Source organism: Engystomops pustulosus, chromosome 9 (assembly GCF_040894005.1).
Source record: "Engystomops pustulosus chromosome 9, aEngPut4.maternal, whole genome shotgun sequence".
NCBI lineage: Eukaryota > Metazoa > Chordata > Amphibia > Anura > Leptodactylidae > Engystomops > Engystomops pustulosus.
The window spans coordinates 87296321-87319045 of NC_092419.1; the positions used below are offsets into that span (position 1 = coordinate 87296321).

Sequence of the window (22725 nt, forward strand, 5' to 3'; positions counted from 1 at the left end):
GACATGGTCAGCAACAATACTCAGGTAGGCTGTGGCATTGCAACCATGCTCAATTGGTACCAAGGGGCCCAAAGAGTGTCAAGAAAATATTCCCCACACCATGACACCACCACCACCAGCCTGAACCGTTTATACAAGGCAGGATGGATCCATGCTTTCATGTTGTTGACGCCAAATTCTGACCCTACCATCCGAATGTCGCAGCAGAAATCGAGACTCATCAGACCAGGCATCAGACCAGGCAACGTTTCCTGTTCTTAGCTGAAAGGAGTGGCACCCGGTGTGGTCTTCTGCTGATGTAGCCCATCTGCCTCAAAGTTCGACATACTGTGCGTTCAGAGATGCTCTTCTGCCTACCTTGGTTGTAACGGGTGGCAATTTGAGTCACTGTTCCCTTTCTATCAGCTCGAACCAGTCTGCCCATTCTCCTCTGACCTCTGGCATCAACAAGGCATTTCCGCAAACAGAACTGCCGCTCACTGGATGTTTTTTCTTTTTCGGACCATTCTCTGTAAACCCTAGAGATGGTTGTGTGTGAAAATCCCAGTAGATCAGCAGGTTCTGAAATACTCAGACCAGCCCTTCTGGCACCAAAAACCATGCCACGTTCAAAGGAACTCAAATCACCTTTCTTCCCCATACTGATGCTCGGTGTGAACTGCAGGAGATTGTCTTGACCATGTCTACATGCCTAAATGCATGTTGCCGCCATGTGATTGGCTGATTAGAAATTAAGTGTTAACTGTGAGTGTAGATGGATAATAATGTGTCTGCTTAGAGAGGCCCCAGTCTCACACTCTGGGATTTTACACTGTGCAGGGAGTGATAGGAGCGAAAACAGCAATAAAACTGAGTAAAATTGTAAAGTAAGGGAATAAAATGATCTTTATTGTGTTAACATCACTAGGGGATTGAAATGTGAGATTTTTCTTTTGTGGGAAAACCTTTAATTTTGGAGACTCTGTGCCACATGATGTTTTGATGGCTGAAGTTAAACACATGTTCAAGAGGGTCATGGATTCGTTCATAGGATTTATGAACAAAAGAATTTTGTTATTGTGATGTTGACCAAGGGAGTTATTCTGACTGCAATATTCAACATCGGGAAGGAATTTTTCTCTACCATGGGCCAGTTGGCATCACATCAGGATTTTTTGCCTTCCCTACTTGTACTTGATGTACCCATTTAATTTTTCAACCTTATCTATTATAATACTATAAAAAGGCATAAAACTACACATATTTCAGTTGACAAAAGTGTTTTTCCTGCATTACAAAGACTGATCTGCTTTTTTTACAGAAATAGGGCTACTCGTGTCCATAGGCCTTGTCTAGTGTGACAGATCATACTCATTCATTGAGTTCACATCCATTGGGATAAGCCCATCTGGTTTTCTAATTTTGAATATTTACAAACAACATATAATCCCATAGGTAACATAAGTAATGACATTTGACTTTTAATTAAATTATGCATTTCAAAAAAAGTGGATACTATCAATAACTAGGCTATTTTTCAACGATTTGCAGACAAAAAATGAAGTCATACTCTCAAATGGATCTTGTCCCTGATTCAAATTACAAAACAGTAAATGATCACTCATTAGTGACCAAAGCTGTTCACCAATGAAACGAGTAGATGGTCATCTAAGCATTTACTACAGGGACAGGAACCAGAGATCCAGGGGGTAGTGAAATACAAGTCCGGGATAATAAGTATGGAAGATAATGATTTCCTTAGGGTTTTTTATCCCAAACTTAAAAATTAAGACTAGTTGACCAGGCAACCCCTTTGAATCCAATAGCCTTTGAAATACTTTTTCATTAAGTGCATTGTGCATAAGTCCAATACGTTTACAGATTCATTCTTTTCATAGTTTCATTCTGTTGTGTTCATTCTGTTCTTCACAGACGTCTCCATTGTTATTGTCTAGCTGTGGAGCACACAGTTTGGATTCATCCCCTTTCTGTAACGCTTCTCTCAAACGCCTCCAGAAAACTTTCCTCTCTACATATCCATCGACCCATTTGAGGTAGGTGTTCTTACGTAGGTATTTGTTCAGGCCTAGCATGTGCTTAAGATGAGCCATGTTAACTGCTTCCAAAAGGATAACAATGATTCCACATTGGCTTTCCAAAAACTGCCAGGACATAACCATCTCAAATTCAAAACTGCACCACTTGCTCTCAATGAAATTTTGGGACACTATAATTAAAGCTTTTCTGCTTCTACGAATGCCTTCATTTACAATGTTGGTAGTAATGGGAATGCCTGGTATAAAATCTCTGTAATGTAGGCACAGTTGAAAACGTGGGGCACCATCTTCCAATTTCGGAACTAAATGCTCTTTTACCCATTCTTCATCTAAGCTGGAATGGATAACAAATGCATCATATTCTTTCTCTACATAATGGTTATTATGGGTTTGTAATAGATAGCAAAGATGAAAGTATTTTTGTTTATAACAGTAAAACATACCACCAGCAATGGCCGTTATCACAACAAAAACTCCAAAACATACATAAATGGTCAAATTGCAAATTAAATTGACTTCACTAAGCTGTGTACCCTGGAGGTACTCTGGTGTTTGACATTTCAGACTGTTACTAAACCTCAATCTTCTGTTGCTTTGCTCATAGACCCATAATAGAAATGGCATTTGATTGCAGGAACAGTCAAATGGATTATTTGAAAGGTCCACTTCTGACAAATTTTGAGATATAAATTGAGTTGTTTCTGAAGAGAGACTCGGGAAACTGTTGGAGCTCACATTGAATATCGTGAGAGCATTCAACGGATTGAGGACTGATCCTTGGAGCTCTAGCAATTTATTGTTACTAAGGTCTAATTTTTGCAATAATTTAAGACTGGCAAATGTTTCAACAGGAATGTATATCAGTCCACAAGATGACATGTCCAGTAAACGGAGCTCCTTCAAGTCCTTAAATACAGAATCCAGTATGTTAGTTTCAAATACACTATTGGATACTTTAAGCACTTGTAAACTGTACAGACCACAAAAAGAACACTGAATAGAAAAATGGCTCTTCGTGTTGGACAGGTCAAGATAGATGAGTTTGTCCATGAGTACAAAAATTGGGTACACACCTACATTAGTAAGTTCTGTATGACTAAAATCTAGTGATTGAAGATGGGACAAATTTAGGAATACACTATATAGCACTACCTGCCGATTGTAACTGAGGTTTAGATGTAGAAGATTTGATATCCCGTCAGAAATCTGAAGGCAACATTTGTCAATGTTTAACACATTCCTGCTTAGATCCAAAAATTCAAGATTAGGGACTTCAATGGGGTCTTCAAAAATAGAGAATTGTTGGTTTTCTGTTATCCGCAACTCTTTAAGTTGTTTAAGTAATGAGATGTGCCCAGATGGCATAGCATAAAGTAGACTTTTCCTTATTTCAAGCTTTCGAATGGAGGAAGAATTAAAGAACAAATACTTAAGATCAGTATTTATCAAACGAAACGATTTAAGGTTTCTAACACATTCATGAAAGGTATTTTGAGAGAAGTGCATGCCAGTTATGGTCAGCTCCTCAATATTCATGTTACACAGTCCTTCAACACGTTCACTTTTCAAGTCTATCGTTTTTAAATAGTTTCTATAATGACCTATCACTAGCTTCTCCACAAAAAGTCCAGACATGGCTTTTAAGTTACTTTCCATAACGTCGGCACTAGAAAAACAGCCTTTTAAATGTAACATATGTAAGGAAATGGATCTAAAGGAACCAGGAACAATGTTGGTTAAAGGATTCTGAGACAATATGAGAGATAAATTAGATAGTTTTGTGTTCCGTAGATTGTCCAAGTCATCTTCTTTTATATTAGAAATCTGGTTTGCACGAAGGTCTAGAATGTGCAAAGAAGACAAATAGATGGGTAGAAACAAACTCTTCAGCAAATTCTTGGCAACATTCAGTTCCTTTAGCAAAGGCAGTTGCATCACGGGCAGGTTTGATAGTGAAGTAAGAGATGTTTCCACCACAACAAGTCTTTGTAAGGATTCAAGGCCTGAAAAAGTCGATGAAGACCAATGTTCTATTGGATTTCCAGTTAAAATAAGTGTATGCAAATGTTCAAGCCCAAAGAAAGCATGATCTTCAATTAATGAAATACTGCACCTAAATGGATACACAAAATCATTGGATATCATAGAGCAAGAAACCACATCCATAAATTTTGGTGAATTTTGTAGTACACTTACCTAGTGAGGTCTAGAAGTTCAAGTTTTGACATTTGCAGGAAGTGATTCCTAGACAGACTTTTAAGAGGGTTAAAACTGAGGTCTAATCTTGTTGTGTGTTTAGGTAAATCCATGGGGGCTACAGATAAATTGCATTTATAGCAATTAATTGACACTGGAGGAAGTTCCTAGAGTAAAAATATAAATTGTTTGTTAGATAGGTAACATTATGATGATTAACATTTGACGCTTCTTTTTTTTTTTTTTTTGCAGAAAACATGAATTCCTACTTTTTTACTAACCTCTGTGCCCTATAAGCAAGGTTCTATTGCAGAATAGAATGTTATTACAGGGCAGAAGATCCTCGCATTGTGAATACAGATATATAATCTTGGGGATTTGATTTGATGACTATATGACTACAGGCTTACGTACAAGATAGATTCTGTAGGTTTGGTCTTAAGTTGTATTTGTAATGTAAGTCAGACCTGTGTATGTAATCCCAGCCAAATTTCTTTTTGGTCTTTGTGACAATTGGATTTTAAAAGTGTTGGATTGTTATAAAAACCAGGATTAATAATAAATCTTAATTGCAGACACTTAACTGTTACAGATGATCATTGTAGCCTAAGGCTTAAGTACAGTAAACTACCAACATCCAGAGTGCTGTTTGTAACTAGGGGTCATCAGTAAGTTGGGTGTTCTTAAGTTGGGGACCACCTGTATTTCATATTATATCAAAGATAACAATCTTGTCTTTCAGATTGCCATCAGGTCTGTAGTTCTGTAAGCTACAAAACCGGAGATACAGACCGCATGGGGGAAGGGGATTTATTACTATTTTTGGGTTGCTGAGGGTTTTTTTTGCATTTGGCTGCTGTCCTTTTTAAATTCAATAATTGAATATATGACTGAAAAAGTTGCATGTCCCAAGTGGGAATTGAGACTTTTCCCACATATTATTCACACTCAAGACCATAAGTAACATAGTAGATAAGCCTGAAAAAATATGCAAGTTCATAAAATCCAACCTGCTGAATAATCCTACAGGGTTGATCAAGAAGAAGGCTGATGCTAATTGCCCCATAGGAAAAAAATCCTTCCCTGATGCCAAATATGGCAGTCAAAAAAGCAACCCAGATCTAGGTTTCATTGGAAAAAATTGTGTTCCATTAATATTGAATGCTTGAGAAATACATCCAGATCCCTGTTGACCATATACAAAGCAATCACAACAGCCTATGGTAGAGAGTTTCCAGAAGTGGTCCCCAACCTCTTTGTATACGGGGACCAGATGCACCCTAAATCTTCTTTTCAAGGACCTGGTTAAGTAAACCCTTTACTTAAGCCCCACAAATAGGGGGACATGAATCATAGTTTTTTTTTCCTTTGGTGAATTTTTGAGACATTTTGCGCCTTATGTATATATGGTGCAAAAAAGAGCTGCCAAATGTCTCAAAAATTTACCAAAGGAAAAAAAACTATGATTCATGTCCCCCTATATGTGATACATGTTCATTTTTTTCTATCCTGACAGGTGCAAATTTTGGCTTCTTTTTGAGACTTTTTGTTGCTAATTTTACAAGAGGGGGCTAACTTGCCCTAAGGCACCATAACCAAGGAGTAAACTTAACCTTTATTGGTATTAAATTAATAAATGATGAACAAAAGTTGTGACTTAAAAACACAGGGTTGCATTAATGCCACGTGTAAACGTATCCCAATGCTGGTTTACCAGATTCGCCAGACTAGGTATCATGAGTACAAGTTAGCCCCCTCTTGTAAAATTTGAAAAATAGCCTACCAAGTAGAGATTTCCCACCTTGTATCCTCTTTTTGGCTTAATTTTTTGTTGCTAATGTCTCAAATCCAAGTGGACACAAGCCACGTGAGGGGGTTACATGCAGGAGTGGACAATACTGTTAATTTTGGATTTGAGGCTGTGTCCAGCATTTTTAAGCACTCTAGTCCCACCCCAGGGACATGACGAAATATGAGGCTGCGGTCACACGTGATGTTGAGGGTGCGGTCACACGATGCGTTTTAATGGCGTTTTGAAATCGATTACAACAGAGGGTGATTTGTCTAATTACATTACTGTTAACATTTGCATTTACAAAACGCATAGTAAATGCAAATGTAAGCACATGTGTTAACATCTCGTTTATATTGCATTTTGTAAACGCAAATGTTAACAGTAATGTAGCAAGGCAAATTACCTCTCCTCAGCTTTTGTAAAAATGCTATTAAAACGCTACTTGTGACCTCACCCTTAGAAGTAACCAATACATTTTTTTAAAAATGCAAACATTTCTGAAGTTTAAAAAACAGGTTACTGTGCAAAATTGTAAACATTTAAAGCATGTGAAATAATTGCAATTTACATGTTAAAATAGGGTCAATGAAAAGAATCCTTCCTTTGCACCTGCCTTGGACCAGGTGCAGATTTGCACCTAAAAAATCGCAAAAAAAAGCCAAAAAAGTGATACATAAGTGAAAAGTTGCACGGAACATCTGGGGAACAATGATACATAAGGCACTGCACAAGGCGCAACCAAGGCGTACTTGAAAAACCACAGAGTAAAAAGTCTTTCCATTGAATGACATTAACCCCTTAAGAACCCAGTTCACATTCACCTTAGAGGACATCTATCACGAGAATGAAGGATTGTAAACCAAGCACACTGACATACTGGTGTGTGCCCCCTCTGGCAGAATCCGCTCTTCTTCAAGCTTTTTATGCCCGGGTTTTCTTTTTTTTAATCTTCTAAAATATGCGGATGAGTCTGATGGGCTAATTTACATAATTTGTAAAGCCTTTTTTCTTATAAGTAAGGGCATAAGAAGCTTAAAGAATAGTGGATCCTACCAGATAAGGCACACACCTGTATGTCTGTGTGCTTAGTTTACAATCCTCATCATGGTGGTAGATGTCCTCTAACCACTTCATGACGGATGGTCATTGGTCGTGAATGTTCAGGTCAATTTTGACATTCTGCTCTGCGCTTTTAAAATTACGATATCTCTGGAAATCCTGTACATATCATAGTCATTTTGACTTTGTTTTTTTCATGACATGTGAGACTTTAACTTGATGGGATCGTTTTGTTAATTGCATATTTTTTTCTTTACAAAATTTGCCAATAATTGACTACAAATGTGAAAATCTTGACCTTTTGTCATTTTTCTGATAAAAGTTTTTTTTAAACTTTTCACTTTTTTGTCATTTTTCTGATTAAAGTAACTTTTACAAACATATGTTCTAAATATGTACAGCATTATTCACCCTTCCCCAGGTTCAGCTACAGATTCAGAGGGAACACGCACTTCTGCAAAGTGAAAGTGAACGTCTTTCCTGCAGCTTTTTCTATATTCTGCCTTCAGTTGACAGGCTGGAGGGGGGAGAACACTTCAAACGCCTGTATCTCCTGAACCTTTGCACCTAGAAACACAATTCATATTAAACAGGAGAATCTTCCATTTGGTAAGAAATATAGATTGTGTATTGATGCTTGACAGAACTGGAGACATCCACTCTTAAAGTTACAATGGAAAATAGAAATCAGTACATAAAGAAATAATTTTAGTAGAAATGAGTGGATATATCCGGTTCTGTGAGGCACCATACACAATCCATGTATCATATTAAAGGGGAAATTCTCCTGTTTAGCCCCTTAATAACTACTGTATCGGGTTTTTACGTAGGCCATTATGGGTACTTCTTCTGATGCAACGCCTTTCTACATCAGCGCGCAGAAGAACTGCGGGACAAGTGTATTGCAGTGTAAGGGCTTGAACAAGCGATCGGATTAGTAGTGTGCTACGGTACGGTGGGCACACGTTAATGTGAATGCAGCCTTATGCTGTACAATATTCAGCATTATGGGGGTCATTTACTAAGTGCCTGAATCGATGTTTTCCGTCGGGTTACCGAAATATTACCGATTTGTGCCGTCTTTCCCTGAATTGCCCCGGGTTTTCGGTGCACGCGATCGGATTGTGGCGCATCGGCGCCAGCAAGCATGTGACGGAAATCGGGGGGCGTGGCCGTCGGATTCGGAAAAACAGCGGAATTTTTTTAAAAAATGTGTTGCTTGACATGCGCTTACCTGCACCAGGAATAGGATAGTGAACTCCGGCGAACTCCGTCTGACTTCAGCGCAGCAGCGACACCTGGTGGACATCGGGCGCACGACCTTATTGAATCGCCGGAAGACCTGAATCCTTGACTGAGAACCGGGTAAGTAAATGTGCTCCAATATGTATATAACGGTGCACATCATCACCATTCTTTAGTGTCAGGGCAGATGACAGGGCCCCCTGACACTGCGGGCCCCATAGAGGCTGCTATGGCTGCTACCACTGTAGGTTTTGCCCCTGGTGGTGCAAATGTGACATTTTGATCTCTTTCTATTGCATTTTTGTTTGGTTGGATGCGCAAAACTCCAAATTTTTGGCATGTGTTTTATTATTTTTGTCTACGGTATTCACCGTGCAAGTTCAGTAATGATTTTATTTTATTGTAGGGGTTGTTACGAACATGGCAATACCTTATTATTTAGTCACATTTGCTTAATGTGGACAACCCTTTAAGTAAAAACGAATAGTCTTAAATGTTGAATGGGCCACAAATAACAGAGGCATACAGTTACGTATTATTTTTGCATAGCTTTGTAAACTGAATAATAAAATATACAGTATTGTAATCAAGCATCATACCTCAAACCTACCTCTACACAGCAACTTCCAGCACTGTCAAAAACACACCAGAGGCTTAGCCAAAAAATCCATCGATGGTCCATACTCCATAAAATTCACTGCTTTGGTTTCTTATATGCTTTGCTTCGAGATCACAGATTTAGACATGTTTATCTTACTTGTGTTTTAAAGATTGTTGCGTCGAAGTCTAGGAAGATACCAAATATGTCACTTCCTGAATCTTTTTAATGAGTTGAACAAATTTCTATTTGATAGACATTCAGGATCCAGGTTCAAAATCCACAAGAAATATGCAAAGAGTCAATAAAAATAATGAAAAGAACAATAGTTCAAACAAAATGTCTTAAAAATGAAATAGTTCATATTATAGTTTTGGGCTTTTCTGTCCACCCCTCCGTAGAAATGTGATTTATACTCTCCTGAGAGATTTCGGCTTCCTCTTTTCAAGCTGCATTTAAAAAGATATTTGGTTACATTGCTTTCTACATTTTCTATTATAGTACAGCAGAGGAATTTATAGTAAGTTGACCATTGAATTTTCTGGGCAATTTTGGGTGCAGTATATTAAGCCCAGTTCTCTCTCCCTCACCCCGGAAATAAGACAGTGGGGCACATTTACTATGGGCTTTGCGCCAGGTTTTCTGTTGGACTTTGCACATTCTTTTAGGTGCAAACTGCTTGCATAGGTATATAAAGAGGACCTGTCACCCATAAATTGGGCACTAAGAGCTGCTTAAACAAAGGCGGCAGCGTTAGAATGATAGCATTACCAGAAACCTCCGGTAACGCTATCTATCACTGCAGCGGAGTACAATGTAAATGCCAGACCGCTTGCAAGGATGTATTCATGAGGGGGTGAGGTTGGGGGCGGTGGCATGACGCACTACAGTCACCGCCGACCTATGGAGCGAGCGGGGTGGTCCGGGGTAGAGGCAGCGACGATTACATTATACTCCGCCGCAGTGTTAGATAGCGTTATCAGAGGTTTCCGGTAACGCTATCATTCTAACACTGCAGCGTTTGTTTAAGCACTAGGAGCTGCTTACTTTAGTGAGCAGCTCCTAGTGCCCAATTTATGGGTGATAGGTCCTCTTTAAGAAGTGTCCGCCCCACATTTGTGTCACTCAGGTTTATGCACTGAAAGGGGCGTTCCTGTGCTCAGATGGACTGTGGCCAGAATTAACATGCAAACTCCGACATAAATGTGAAGCACGCCCCATATTAAAAAATCACCCAAAAAAATGGTGCACTCTGTCAACAAAGTGCAGAGGGCACCAGATTCATGAAAAACGTGGGCCAGAAATTCTAAATCTCTGCACTATACACAGGTAAACTGCACAAAGTACACACTGCATGGTTCTTAGTAAATGAGCCCCAGTGCCCATTACTCTTAGAGATACACTAGGCCTTATTTTCAGGGGACGTCTTATTTTTATATAAACAATAATTTACATTTATTATTGAGCAAAAAAAAAATCATTATTTATTAATATATAATAGTCCTGCCAACACATAAATCAGCCGAGACATCTGAATTTCATCGAGAAAGTCTTGTGACTCTGTTTCCATGTACAACAATCTTTGCTGCATTTAATGATCCCAGTATTAATGAAGAAAAGGTAACATTTTTATTTCAGGACCATCATGTCAACAACTTCTCTAACATCCTAATATTTCTGCAAACTCCAAATTTCTTGTGAATTGATTTCTATTAGAATCATTGCCCACAATCTCTCATGTTTAGCGCTTTCCTTCAATGATCCCTCCTTGTCCAGGTCGCTGGTTGTAGCACATTTATAATGCAACTCGCAGTAATATTATCCCATGAATTATATCTCTTTCAGTATCCAAAAGATATATTAATAGTAATGTAAGAATGGGGGGGGGGGGCTATGATTACCACTAGCTCTTATTTTCAGGGGAGGCCCTGAAAATAACGGGTAGATATTGGATAATGTCTTGTCTTCTGTAATTTTCCTCACTCTATGGTCATGTTTAGAACCACAGGACAAAATCAGGGCACCCATATTCTGTAAATGTCTGTATATAGCTGCTTTATACTATGTTTCTTCCAAAAAAGAACTTTTAAAAATATGTAAATAATGCTGAAGTGCTCCAGCGGACCAGAGTCCACCCATGCTCCAGATACACTGTAATATATATTCTAATCAGAGATACACTGCCCCATTCCTCCTTTGGATTCCCTTTGGCAGCCGGGGACTCTTTCCGAAACCTGCACATGCACGGTCAGATCTTCATTGTAGCTTCAAGACAATGAAGCCCCTTCTCTGAAATCACTTCCTGGTTTGGAGAGGGCTGGATGACATCAATGGCTGCAAAGAGATGTGCAGTGGGGGAAGGAGAACAAAAAGACATTTCATAATAATTATAATGGAGTCAGTGAAAAGCTTTAAGGTCAACTACTTATTCACAATGTTTAGCAATAATTATCCTGACTCCTGCGATTACTGTATGTTGGAAGAATGGGGCACATTTACTAAGGTGCTTGCGCCAGTTTTCTGGTGGACTTTACACATTATTTCTTGTGCAAATTCTTTGCACAGGTATTTAAGGGGCATCTACCACCAGCATGAAAGACTGTATGCAAATGAGCCTGAGGTGTTAATGAAGCCTGGAGCCCCTCAGGCTCATTTGCATACAATCTTTCATCCTGGTGGTAAATGCCACTTAGTGGCATCCTAGTGCTCTGCACCACTATTGTGTTGCAGGCGACCCTTTTGTGCCGCGGCAGTACTAGGCATCACAGGGCACAAATCAGGGGGTGTACTGGTGCTCAGTCGGACCATGCGCCAGATTTTACATGCAAAGTCTGTATGGGGTCAAAGTCAAAGACAGAATGGGGCTCATTTACTAAGGGTCGCCAAGTGCACTTTTTTGGGGATTGCACGGTATAGGTATTTAGCAAGTGTCTGCACTGGGATTGTGTCGTATGCGACCGATTTTTGGCGCAGCTGTGCTGGTTTTCATGCGACACAATTTAGGGGGCGTGCCATCGGACGATGCGACTGATTGGGACTGTACTTTTCTTAGTAAATGTGCCCCAATGTCTTTAAAAGAGGACCTTTCCCAAACCTCCAATTCTTTCACCTTTTACTAGGTGGCACTGCTTTCCGGCATAGTTGAAGTACTTTATCTACCTTCCAGTGTTACTGCGTAATCAGTGTTATTATTTTGGATCTATACTGTCAAATGGGTGGAGCCATACTGTTTGCTTCCTTTCAGAACTACCAATCTGACAATTAGTAGCCTGATTACTGTAATTGGTGCGGGAAATACCCTGAAACTATGCTAACCAGTCTGTCTACTCTCAGATTGATGCTGCGGGGCTGGAACAGACTTCCTGACTCTACCTTTCTGACTGTAGAGACCTTCAAATAATGACATTGATTGCTCAGGAGTGAAGATAACAACATGTCCAGAATCAGTGGAATAATGCCTGTTACAGGATATAAACTTTTGGGATTTACCGTCATTTCGAAACACTATATATTCCTGGTATACTAAGGCTAAAATCACACTACTGTTTTCAGTATTTCTGTCTTACACCTCTGTGAAAAATCTACTATCTCACACTTATCTATAATCTAATCTATCTATCTCTATACAGGCAGTCCCCAGGTTACGTACAAGTACATGTAGCTTTGTTCTTAAGTTGAATTTGTATGTAAGTTGGAACTGTATATTTTATAATTGGAATTCCAGAGAAAATTGTTTTGGTCTCTGTGACAATTGGATTTTAAAGATGTTGGGTTGTCATAAGAACCAGGATTAACAACAAAGCTTCATTACAGACGCCTGTGATAACTGTTACAGATGTTTATTGCAGTAAAGTACAGTAAATTACCAGCATACAGAGGTCCGTTTGTAACTAGGGGTCATCTGTAAGTCAGGTGTTCTTAAGTAGGGGACGGCTTGTATTAATTATTAATGATTTATTAATGTGTTGGTCTTGAGACCAGTGTAGAGTAGAAGATTTTTGGCTTTCCTTACTGATTGGTCCACAGATGTGCTGGTCTATAAGGTGAGCACTGCACCTGGGAAAACTACTGTTTGTTGCTGTATGATTTTTGGGAGGTTGTGCAGCCGGCGAAGTCTCTTTATAGTTAGTAAGCCTATTTTTTAGTATTACAGTATTTTTCGGACTATAAGGTGCTCCGGGGTATAAGGCACACTATCAATAAACGTCTAGGTTCATATATAAGGCACACTGGTTTATAAGGCGCACCTGATTATAAGGATGAATGACCAGCAGATGGCAGACCTGTGCACAGTTCAAGGCAGCTGTTGTCTGTAAGTACGGTTCATATATAAGTCGCACTGGACTATAAGGCGCACCTTTGATTTCTGAGAAAATCAAAGGAATTTTTGTGCTCCTTATAGTCCGGAAAATATAGTATGTACTTTGTTTTGCTGCTGTTTTTCAAAGAAAATAAAACTGGTTTTAAAATAAAAATGGATTGTGTTGTTGCTGTGTCTCACAAAAGTGTCTGTCTAGTCCAGGAGACGACTACCCCGATATCTAATCCCTTACAATATATATAGATATGTATTAACTGCCTCTGTCTATCTATATCTATCTATCTAGAAAAACTGATATAATAACTGATAGAAAAAATCAGTCCCCCGTTAACTTCTATGTAAAAAATAATTGCAGCCACCATCTTCTGGCAAAAAAAAATCCATGACATAACATTTTTAACTAATGTTTTAAACCACCATTCTTCACTTTTTTTTTAACGGAGGTAAGAAACACAGGTTTAAATGTTAGTGTGAACTGAACCTAACTTTCTAGATTTCTTACATTTTCTATAGTAAATAGTAGTACTTAGCTTTGTTTTTAATGACTTACCTCTGCAATCCTTCCAAGAACTATATAGCAAAGCCTCAGCCCGAAAAGTAGAATTGATGACTGAACCATAGCATTGTTTCTTCAGAGCTTGTGAAAGGTTTATCCGAAACCTCTTTTACTATCAGTTTTTGGAAAAAAAGTTACTTTAGAAAATTACCCGAACTATTTCACTTCCTAAAGTTTGCTTATATGTCACGAAAAACATGAATCCCTCCCCTCCCTGTAGCAGCCTGAATTTACTATTGCTAAACATGTGCTTCCTCTTTGATTGTTGAACTAGATGTAAAGAGGGAGAGGAAATGCAAATGTTTGAACAGTTATATCACATTTTTATATTATATTTTTATTGGTATGACATTATTTTTTGTTTGTTCTAATTGTTTTACTAGACAAGGGTTTGACAACCATTATCTAATAGGTAGGGAATACATTGTACTTGTTCAATAAAGTTCTGGCATATACTGTACAATAACCGATGAAGTAGATACGGGCTGGGCCTCTTGAATGACTGGGGGAGGTGAGAATGGATATTGTATATGGGCCAAATGCTGACAGTGGGGCTTTCTTTCATGATCTTTAATTGATGGTTTTAAAGGACCTCTATCTGAGCAAGGAAGTTAGAGGAGATATGAACTCAATACTTACTATGAGTGAAGATAGAGTAAGACAGAGACAGATAGGCTTCTGTTTGACCTTCTCATAGTTGGGGTCCTCACTGGAGTGTGTAGAAGAACTAAGTTCTAACTTCTAACCTAATAAATTAAATACTACAAAGGGTGAACTTGCTGAACCAATGTCGTGGAGACAGATATAGCACATCTAATGATCTCTGACTATGCACCAGTCAGTGAAAGCCACATGAGAAGACTGTTAGCCAAGAGGTGGAGACATTACTTGGAGACTTCCAACCTTTAGTAAAGACTGGCTGTACTAATGCCTAAACCCCACTTAACATACCCCGTCCCATAACCACAAAAAGGAAAAAACGCCAGACACCGTATTGGATGAAAAAAGGTGGGGGTCGGCCCCAGCTTTATTGCTAACAGAAATCAAATCACAGACCTGTGATGAAATCCAGACCCTTTGCCCAAATTCTCCTTGCATGCCGGGCCCCGCCTCCACGGGGGCATGTCCTAGTTGGTCTGTCAGGTGATTTGGGCTAAACCGAGAGGGTCAAAATTCCACCACAGGCCCAAGCTGTGACTACCAACAAACTCCAAACATTAAATAACTATAAACAAATAACATAAACATGTAATACAAATACAAAAATACAAAAAATAGGGAGGGTGGGCGGGAGTCTCTTGAGCGCGGAGCAGTCCAAAGAGGAAGGGCTAGCTCCGCGCTCAAGCTTTAATACCAAGCGGGCCACTGCCCCCAGTGGCCAAAATGGCAACCAATCGGTGGCCCGGGTTAAAGGGCAGCAGGAGGGGCTGCGCTCCTACTGTATGGAGCACAGCCAGTCCTGCAGCCCCCCAGCTTAAACAGCCTGCGGGCTATACAAGATGCCTTCCAACAGTTACTACAGGGGTGGTGGAGAGAGCACGACAAGGATAGTCAGACACAAAGGAATAATCTAGGACTGTTTTGTAAAAGTCCCAAAACAGGACTAGGAGGTCCACTGATCATGTTGTGAAATTACAATGACAATTGTAACACAAACATGGGGGGGCAGAGTAATAGTTGAAGGCAAACAATATAGAAGGTTGCAAAAGTATTTCCTATTTCCTCACATTACAGCCACAAACTTAAATGTTTTTATTGATAATTTATGTGAAAGAGCAACACAAAGTTTCAAGAATTAGTGAAAAGCTAAGAAAATGAAATATGCTTAATTACTATCGTTGATGGCGAGCTTTCGAGAATACTAAGAGAGGAATTTATCAAGAGTTAGTGCATCACACGCCAGTTTTGATACCCCCCCCCCCCCCCATGCATGTTGCATCCAATATAGAAAGAAGTTGTCGCAGATCGCGGACACATCCGTGTCCCTCGGTGTGGTGCGACGCCCCCCTGCCCGGACTTGCCTCTCCAGTGCATGCTTCCCAATCGACTTCACACACCTCGCTTCCCACAGCAGTTCCTGTTGAAGAGAAAGCCTGTCAGCGTTTCCAGACGCTCATGTCCTCCAGCGTTTCCAGACACCTCAGTGTTTCCTGTGTGTCTTCCAGCATTTACAGACGCCTCCTGGTTCCTGTTTGTCCTCCAGCATTTCCAGACGCCTTCATGTTTCCTGTGTGTCTTCCAGAGTTGCCAGACACCTCCGTGTTTCCTGTCTTCCAGCGTTTCCAGATGCCTCCATGTTCCTGTGTCCAGCATTTCCAGACGCTCCTGGTGGCTCCCGTGTTTCCAGCGTTCCCAGACGCCCCAAACTACCAGCTCTCCTCCAAGGACTTGTCCATTCCTGTTCATCTGGGTCCTGTGGCAGCTACTGCCCGCTTGCCTGTCGTGAATTCCAGCTCATCCTTCCAAGCCACACTCCTGCTGTCATCCCAGACTCAGACTGTGTCCTGATACCCCTGTTTCCCTGGCTGCCACCGAGGGCCTAGTCGCGCCTGTGGAATGACCTAGTGGCACCCCACTGCAGCAAGAGCATCCTGCTTCTTTAGGCGGGCTCTGGTAAAGACCAGGTGCCACTTGAACTCTGGTCCCGGGTGTTGGCTAGTACCATCTACACCTCCCGCGGTGGTCCTGAGGGTCCACTGGGCCACAGACTCCTTCCGGACTCTTCCCATAGAAACTTTTAGTTCTGTTGTCTGTGGACCGTTACAGAAGTTTGGGCTCTACCTTGTGCCTACCTTATAAAGATTTGTGCTATAACGTGCACCATGAGGCTAGAGAAAATTACCTGGGGTGGCCCAACTCATGCACTTGGCGTGAGGGTAGTGTAAGGGTAAAAATTCTAAATTTTTGTTAGTGCAGAAGGAATTGTGACTTTTTCATGCCTTGTATTAGCAGGCATTGGATTAAAGTGTGCTTTAGTTATCACCATCGGACCTATCAACACTAGTCTGTCTGGATGCTGAGAAATCATTTGAAAATGATGGACGGTGATGATGCTGCTAATGGATAAAAATAAGTGATAGAGGTGACTTCCACAATTATGTTACCATCTTGTTCACAAACCCCTTTGCAGCAATGAACACAGATTCATAACTTTTAAACTTCTCCCCACTATCCCGTTGCTAATTGACTTGCCATGTACTGCTATTTATTTCCTCCTCACTAAAAGGAAACAATGCTATGCATGTAATTGCAGTCTATCGCTCAAACCGTGCTTTTCGATCCACCAGTGATCTTAGATTACTCTCTTCCTTAATTCAAACCTCCCACTCACATCTCCAGGACTTTTTCCAAGTTGCTCTAATTAACTGGAATGACCTTCCCCGGTCAGACTAATACCCAACCTCCAAAGCTTCAAACATGCTCTTAAAACCCATTTATTTAGGCAGACTATCACACTCCCTAAGTGCATGAAATTTCAACTCTCTTTATTAACCAATTCTGGGCACTCCCCCATCTGATATCCAGAAATTGCCACATCCCAAGCTCTGGGCTTCTCTCCAGTCCCATTGACTTTGGACTTTGTATATATGGTGGTGGCTGATGATTGGTTCAAGCAGTAGCACTTTCATGTATTGTATGATAAAGTTTGCTTTGCCCAATCTGGCATAGTTTTTGGAAGAATCCTGCAAACTTTAAGCAGTGAATGTTTGCAGGCTTTAGCGAGTCCGCAGGCATGGGGCAGGAACACCTTGTGTCGGCCCACTCTGCTGACGCCCACATGTTTTAGAGGTGGCGTAGTCACAAGAATAATCACAATTTGTTGCAGTGCACAAGAAATTGTGATTACTTCAGTGCTTCGAGTAAAAAAAACTGGCGTAGAATCAGTAATAAATCTCCACCATAGTATTTGTTATCTTGATGGAAATAAGGAAGAGGAAACAGCCAACTGGTATTCTTAATGGTCACATTAATGTGCAAATAAAAATAACAATAAATGTCCTTCAGGACTGCAAAATTTTTTATAAATTCTACAGAAGTAAGCAAAAAGTATTTTATTGACATTAAAAATCAAAAATTTTTGTTCTGAATTTGTGTGTTCTTCAGGTGTGCACAAGTCATTCTTGCAGTAAATGGCAAATAAAAAAAATGTAGAAAAAAATCAGTTAAAATAAACAAGATTAAAGTAAAAAAGAGTTTTAAACATGTTGTTTTTAAAAGTTAAGACTGGTGGTCAGGGAGATTCATCATGAATTGAAAGTTTAGGTATAAAATAAGTAGGTCAAAAGCTTTGGTTTCTAAGTCAAATTTTGGCCAAGTCCCACGAAGGGAGTTTTCTAACAAATGATGGCGCATTAATTAATTAATGGCTTCACATAAATAATCACATCATAACATTCATAAAAACTCACCACTGTCAATTTGACATTCCAGTCTCGGTCTTGTGATGTCAGGAAACTGTATACATGAACAATTAACAATCCTTCTCTGAACAAGGTTGGGGGGGTGTGATTCTAGTCCCAGGGGCTTTATGGGACGTACTCCCCATATTTCCACTCTAGGTGTCCTCCAAGCATCCAGATAAAGTTGCTGTTGACAGTTTCTCTTTAAGCCCTTACTTTGGACACATTGCACATCAGTCAGGTTAATTACTGTATATACTAAAGTATAGGCCGACCCAAGTATAAGTTGAGGTACCTAATCTTAACACAAAAAAATGGATAAACCTATTGGGGGTCATTTACTAAGGGCCCGATTCGCGTTTTCCCGACGTGTTACCCGAATATTTCCGCTTTGCGCCGATTGTACCTGAATTGCCCCGGGATTGTGGCGCACGCGATCGGATTGTGGCGCATCGGCGCCGGCATGCGCGCGACAGAAATCGGGGGGCGTGGCCGAACGAAAACCCGACGTATTCGGAAAAACCGCCGCATTTAAGAACCGAAAAAGTGTCGCTTGGGAAGCGCTTACCTTCACTTGGTCCGAGCTGGTGTATTCCGGCGCGCTTAGATGCTTTTCAGCGCAGCAGTGCCACCTGGTGGACGGCGGAGGAACTACCTTCTTAAATCCCGGCCGGACCCGAATCCTGTGCAGAGAACGCGCCGCTGGATCGCGAATGGACCGGGTAAGTAAATCTGCCCCATTGACTTGAGCATAAGCCAGGGGTGGAAAATGCATTGGTCACAGCCTCCAGTCAGTATATAATTGGCCATCCCCCTGCCCCCTAGTATATAGCCACCCCTGCACCCCAGTATATAGCCTGTACCCAAGTATATATATCTTTCTGCAGCGATAGAAAATACATGTAACATTTTGACTGGTGACACTCAGTCTTTATCAAACATGTAGTCACTGGTTAGGAGTGATAGAGGTATGTCAGATCACTGTTTGGTGCTCAGGAGTAGGACACATAAGTTACAAGTATTTTTTATTAGTGAAAGCTAAAAAATAAAATAATCTTCACTTCAAAGGCAACAGAGCGCCTGACCTGCTTAAAATTTGAATTTCAAGTGCGTTTGAAGGCTTCTCTTCCCAAGTCTCTCTGGGGATATTGTGAACCAAAGTCACTATTACTATGTCTGCTATGTTTCTTATCTTTTGTTCTATGGTGCTTATGTACAGATACAGGGGCGTAACTACAGTGGTAGCAGTCATAGCAGCAGTGACAGTGTCAGGGGGCCCCGTCATCCGACCTGACATTTAAGAATGAAGAATGTGCACCATTATATACATATTGGGGGTCATTTACTAAGGGCCAGATTCGCGTTTTCCCGACGTGTTACCCAAATATTTCCGATTTGCGCAGATTTCCCCTGAATGGCCCCGTTATTTCGGTGCATGCAATCGGATTGTGGCGCATCGGCGCCGGTGTGCATGCAACGGAAATCGGGGGGCGTGGCCGAACGAAAACCCGACGGATTCGGGACGTCGGAGGAACTGCCTTAGTGAATCGCCGGAAGACCCGAATCCACCGCAGAGAACGCGTCGCTGGATCGCGAATGGACCGGGTAAGTAAATCTGACCCATAGTATATATTACCACAAAAAAGTGCGGAGCTTGCACTTACCTTCACTCAGCCAGGCTCGGTGAACTTGAGTGCGTTCCGATGCTTTTCAGAGCAGTGGAGGAACTACCTTAATGAATCCTGGCCGGACCCGGATCCAGCGCAGAGAACGCGCCGCTGGTTCGCGAATGGACCGGGTAAGTATATCTGCCCCAATATGCTGCACATTGTGGTATATATATGTACATATGTATATATATAAAATAAACTATGAACCACTTGCACTTGAATATACTTGTCTACAACATATGGACCCCTCCTGACAAAAGTCCTTTCTGTATTAACGTGATTTCTCTTGTTCCGTAACTTAACCATCTCTAAATTACATGTCATGGTGTTATCGTCTGAGCATATTAGACTTTTTCTTCTGAGTTCTCTTAGGCACAGTGTCACTGGTTGGCAATTTACATTTAGATTCTAGGTAGCCACTAGGGCTTTTTGATAGGATTCCGCTATTGAGGAGAGGTTTGTCCCTTGCGATCAGTCGGTATTCCCTTCTGACTACAGGGTGACTTACCCTACACTTGTGTCACACCCACGTCTGTGGGTCTGACCCATTGTGACTCATCTTTTTGCGGTCTCCTATTCTTCTTTTCACTTATATACCAAACCCATATTTTGTGACTACCTGGTTTTCTTTTTAGGTGTCATACTTGACACCATCTTAGGCCATAGACACCAGTGTTAGCACATATCTCTACGCTTTTGTTTGGTATATCAGTCTTCCAATCTTCTCTCCCAATTTCAGTCCATTATCTTTAGGTCTTGTCTCATCCATTTTTTGACCTCATCTAAGATGGTTGCTTTGTTCTGAATTTAACTTGTGCGCAAGCGCCATATATGTGTCGCAGCTTGGACACAAGATGGCGCACCCTCAGTTACATCTTTTGGTGCGCATGCGCCATTTATTTGTGCGCACGCGTCTATTGTTTACATGGCTCTTCACGATAACACTGACATGTGCTAGTCGCGTTCATCTGACGCTAATCGCTTTTGCGACTCTTGGTTGGTCGGGAGGGTATCCTACATCCCTCATCACACAGGTGATTGCATACATTAATTAGTATCTAGACAAGTCTTTGCACTTTTTCACTATTTATGTCTTTTGATGTACATATTATTATGTAACTTTGATGTGCTTGGATATCTGTATGTATATATTTCTCTAAGTGATTCTTGATATTTCTGCACGAATATGTTAATGACCCACTGATGATGTCACTGGCCTTTCCCTTTTATGCTTGTTTGTAACACCTCACATGATGCTTGACAAAGGCTGGGATACAGCTGAAACGTTGCATAGGATGGAATAAACACCCTTTTTTTCACTTAAATGGAGTGCTGCCATTTTCTGTTGTCTATATATATATATATATATATATATATATATATATATATATATATGTATATATATATATATAAATAATATATATATATTTGTTTATGTGTGTGTATCTGTGATGTGTATATGCTGTATGTGTATATGGTGTATGGTGTGTATAAATACAGTACGTTATGTGTGTATGTGTATGTATGAGTGATGAACTGTATGTTGATGTATATAGAAATGTAATATATGTATATTTTTAAGCCAGCAGGGGGCCCCCCTCAGAAGTCTGCTATGGGGCCCTGCCTCTCCTAGTTACGCCAATGTACAGATATTTGTGATGACTCTGATGCTGATCAGGACAGAAGCCTAATTCTGAAATGGTTCCAACTATGTCACCACTTGCATACACCCTTTTATTGGAAGCCCTGAGGTGCTTAGCAGTTGGGCTAATGACTGTGCAAAGGGGCAGAATGGATGGTAGGAGTTAGTGGCCCCTTTAACATGAAGTGGCCTTTCCACCCTTCGTATTTCCTGTGTGTAGTAGAGAGTGTGTGGGCTATGTGACCAGGGGCTAGGATCGTGGGTACAGGAAGTGAGCATAAGGCTATTTTTACATGATGTATGCGCGCCATACCATAGTATGGTGGGCACAAATCAGCGCTGGGGAGCGGAGCAGGTCACCCCCACCCCTCTCCATAGGAATACACAGCGCATGGCGCCATATTACGTAGAAAGATAGGACATGCATAGCTCCCAACCGTCCCGATTTTGACGGGACTTTCCCGTTTTTCTTACCTCTGCCCCGGGTCACGGGCAGCTATGAGATTGTCACGGATTCTCCCCCCAGGTCCCGCTGCTGTGTCCCCATAGTAAATACTTTGAAAGTCTGAACTCACAGTACAGAATGGCTTCTACAGACATCGGGAGGGAATCCTTTTCAGAGAAGTGTCGGGCTTAGCGGAGAGCAGGGACCACGTCATCAGCTTTAGATCAGCATCTGTCCATATATGGTCACTGCATCTCCTAGGGTTCCCCAGAGCAGATCAGCATCTCTCCATATATGGTCTCCAGGGCTTCCCCAGACACAAGCTCTTTATTTAATTAAATTACATAAAGTTTTGCCCAGGCTGATATTCAAACCTGGGACCTTGTGCACCATAGACAGGAGCTTAACTAACTGAGCTATAAGCCCAGTGATACAGAGCTCAGGATTTCTGGTAACTAAGAAGTGTTATCTGCCACTTACACTGTGACACAGACTAATGCACTGATATATAGAGAGGGATCTTCTCAGAGATTATTATTGTAATTATTGAGACTATTATTATTATTATTATTATTATTATTATTATTATTATTATTATTATTATTATAAATTTTATTATTTTTATTATTATGGAGATGATTATTAATAATAGTAAAAATAATAATAATCATCTCAATAATAATAATAATAATAATAATCTCCATAATAATAATAATAGTCTCAATAATTACAATAACCTCTGAGAAGATCCCTCCCTATATA

General features: G+C 40.6%; 1 protein-coding gene across 3 annotated transcripts; it reads right to left on the reverse strand.

Moving 5' to 3' along the window:
• Positions 1 to 800: 800 nt before the first annotated feature.
• On the reverse strand, positions 801 to 13981 carry TLR4 (toll like receptor 4). Of its 3 annotated transcripts, none has more exons than XM_072124063.1 (4): positions 13801 to 13981; positions 8942 to 9117; positions 4233 to 4399; positions 801 to 4149 (listed from the first exon to the last, which is right to left on the reverse strand). In XM_072124063.1, exons 2-4 carry the CDS (start codon positions 9011 to 9013, stop codon positions 1872 to 1874), a joined length of 2517 nt encoding a protein of 838 aa, XP_071980164.1. In that variant the 5' UTR covers positions 9014 to 9117; positions 13801 to 13981; the 3' UTR covers positions 801 to 1871. The 3 variants fall into 3 exon arrangements, with proteins under 3 accessions (XP_071980164.1, XP_071980162.1, XP_071980163.1); XM_072124061.1 differs by having other exon boundaries at positions 8942 to 9378; XM_072124062.1 differs by lacking the exon at positions 13801 to 13981 and having other exon boundaries at positions 8942 to 9512.
• Positions 13982 to 22725: the final 8744 nt, after the last annotated feature.

Bases quoted from the DNA above. Each gene is read 5' to 3' on its own strand.
- TLR4 (XM_072124063.1), bottom strand. From the start codon at position 9,013: ATGGACCATCGATGGATTTTTTGGCTAAGCCTCTGGTGTGTTTTTGAC. The intron at 4,400-8,941 runs GTAGGTTTGAGG...TTTTTACTCTAG, and splicing joins CTGGAAGTTGCTGTGTAGAG to GAACTTCCTCCAGTGTCAAT. The intron at 4,150-4,232 runs GTAAGTGTACTA...GTATCCATTTAG, and splicing joins GAACTTCTAGACCTCACTAG to GTGCAGTATTTCATTAATTG.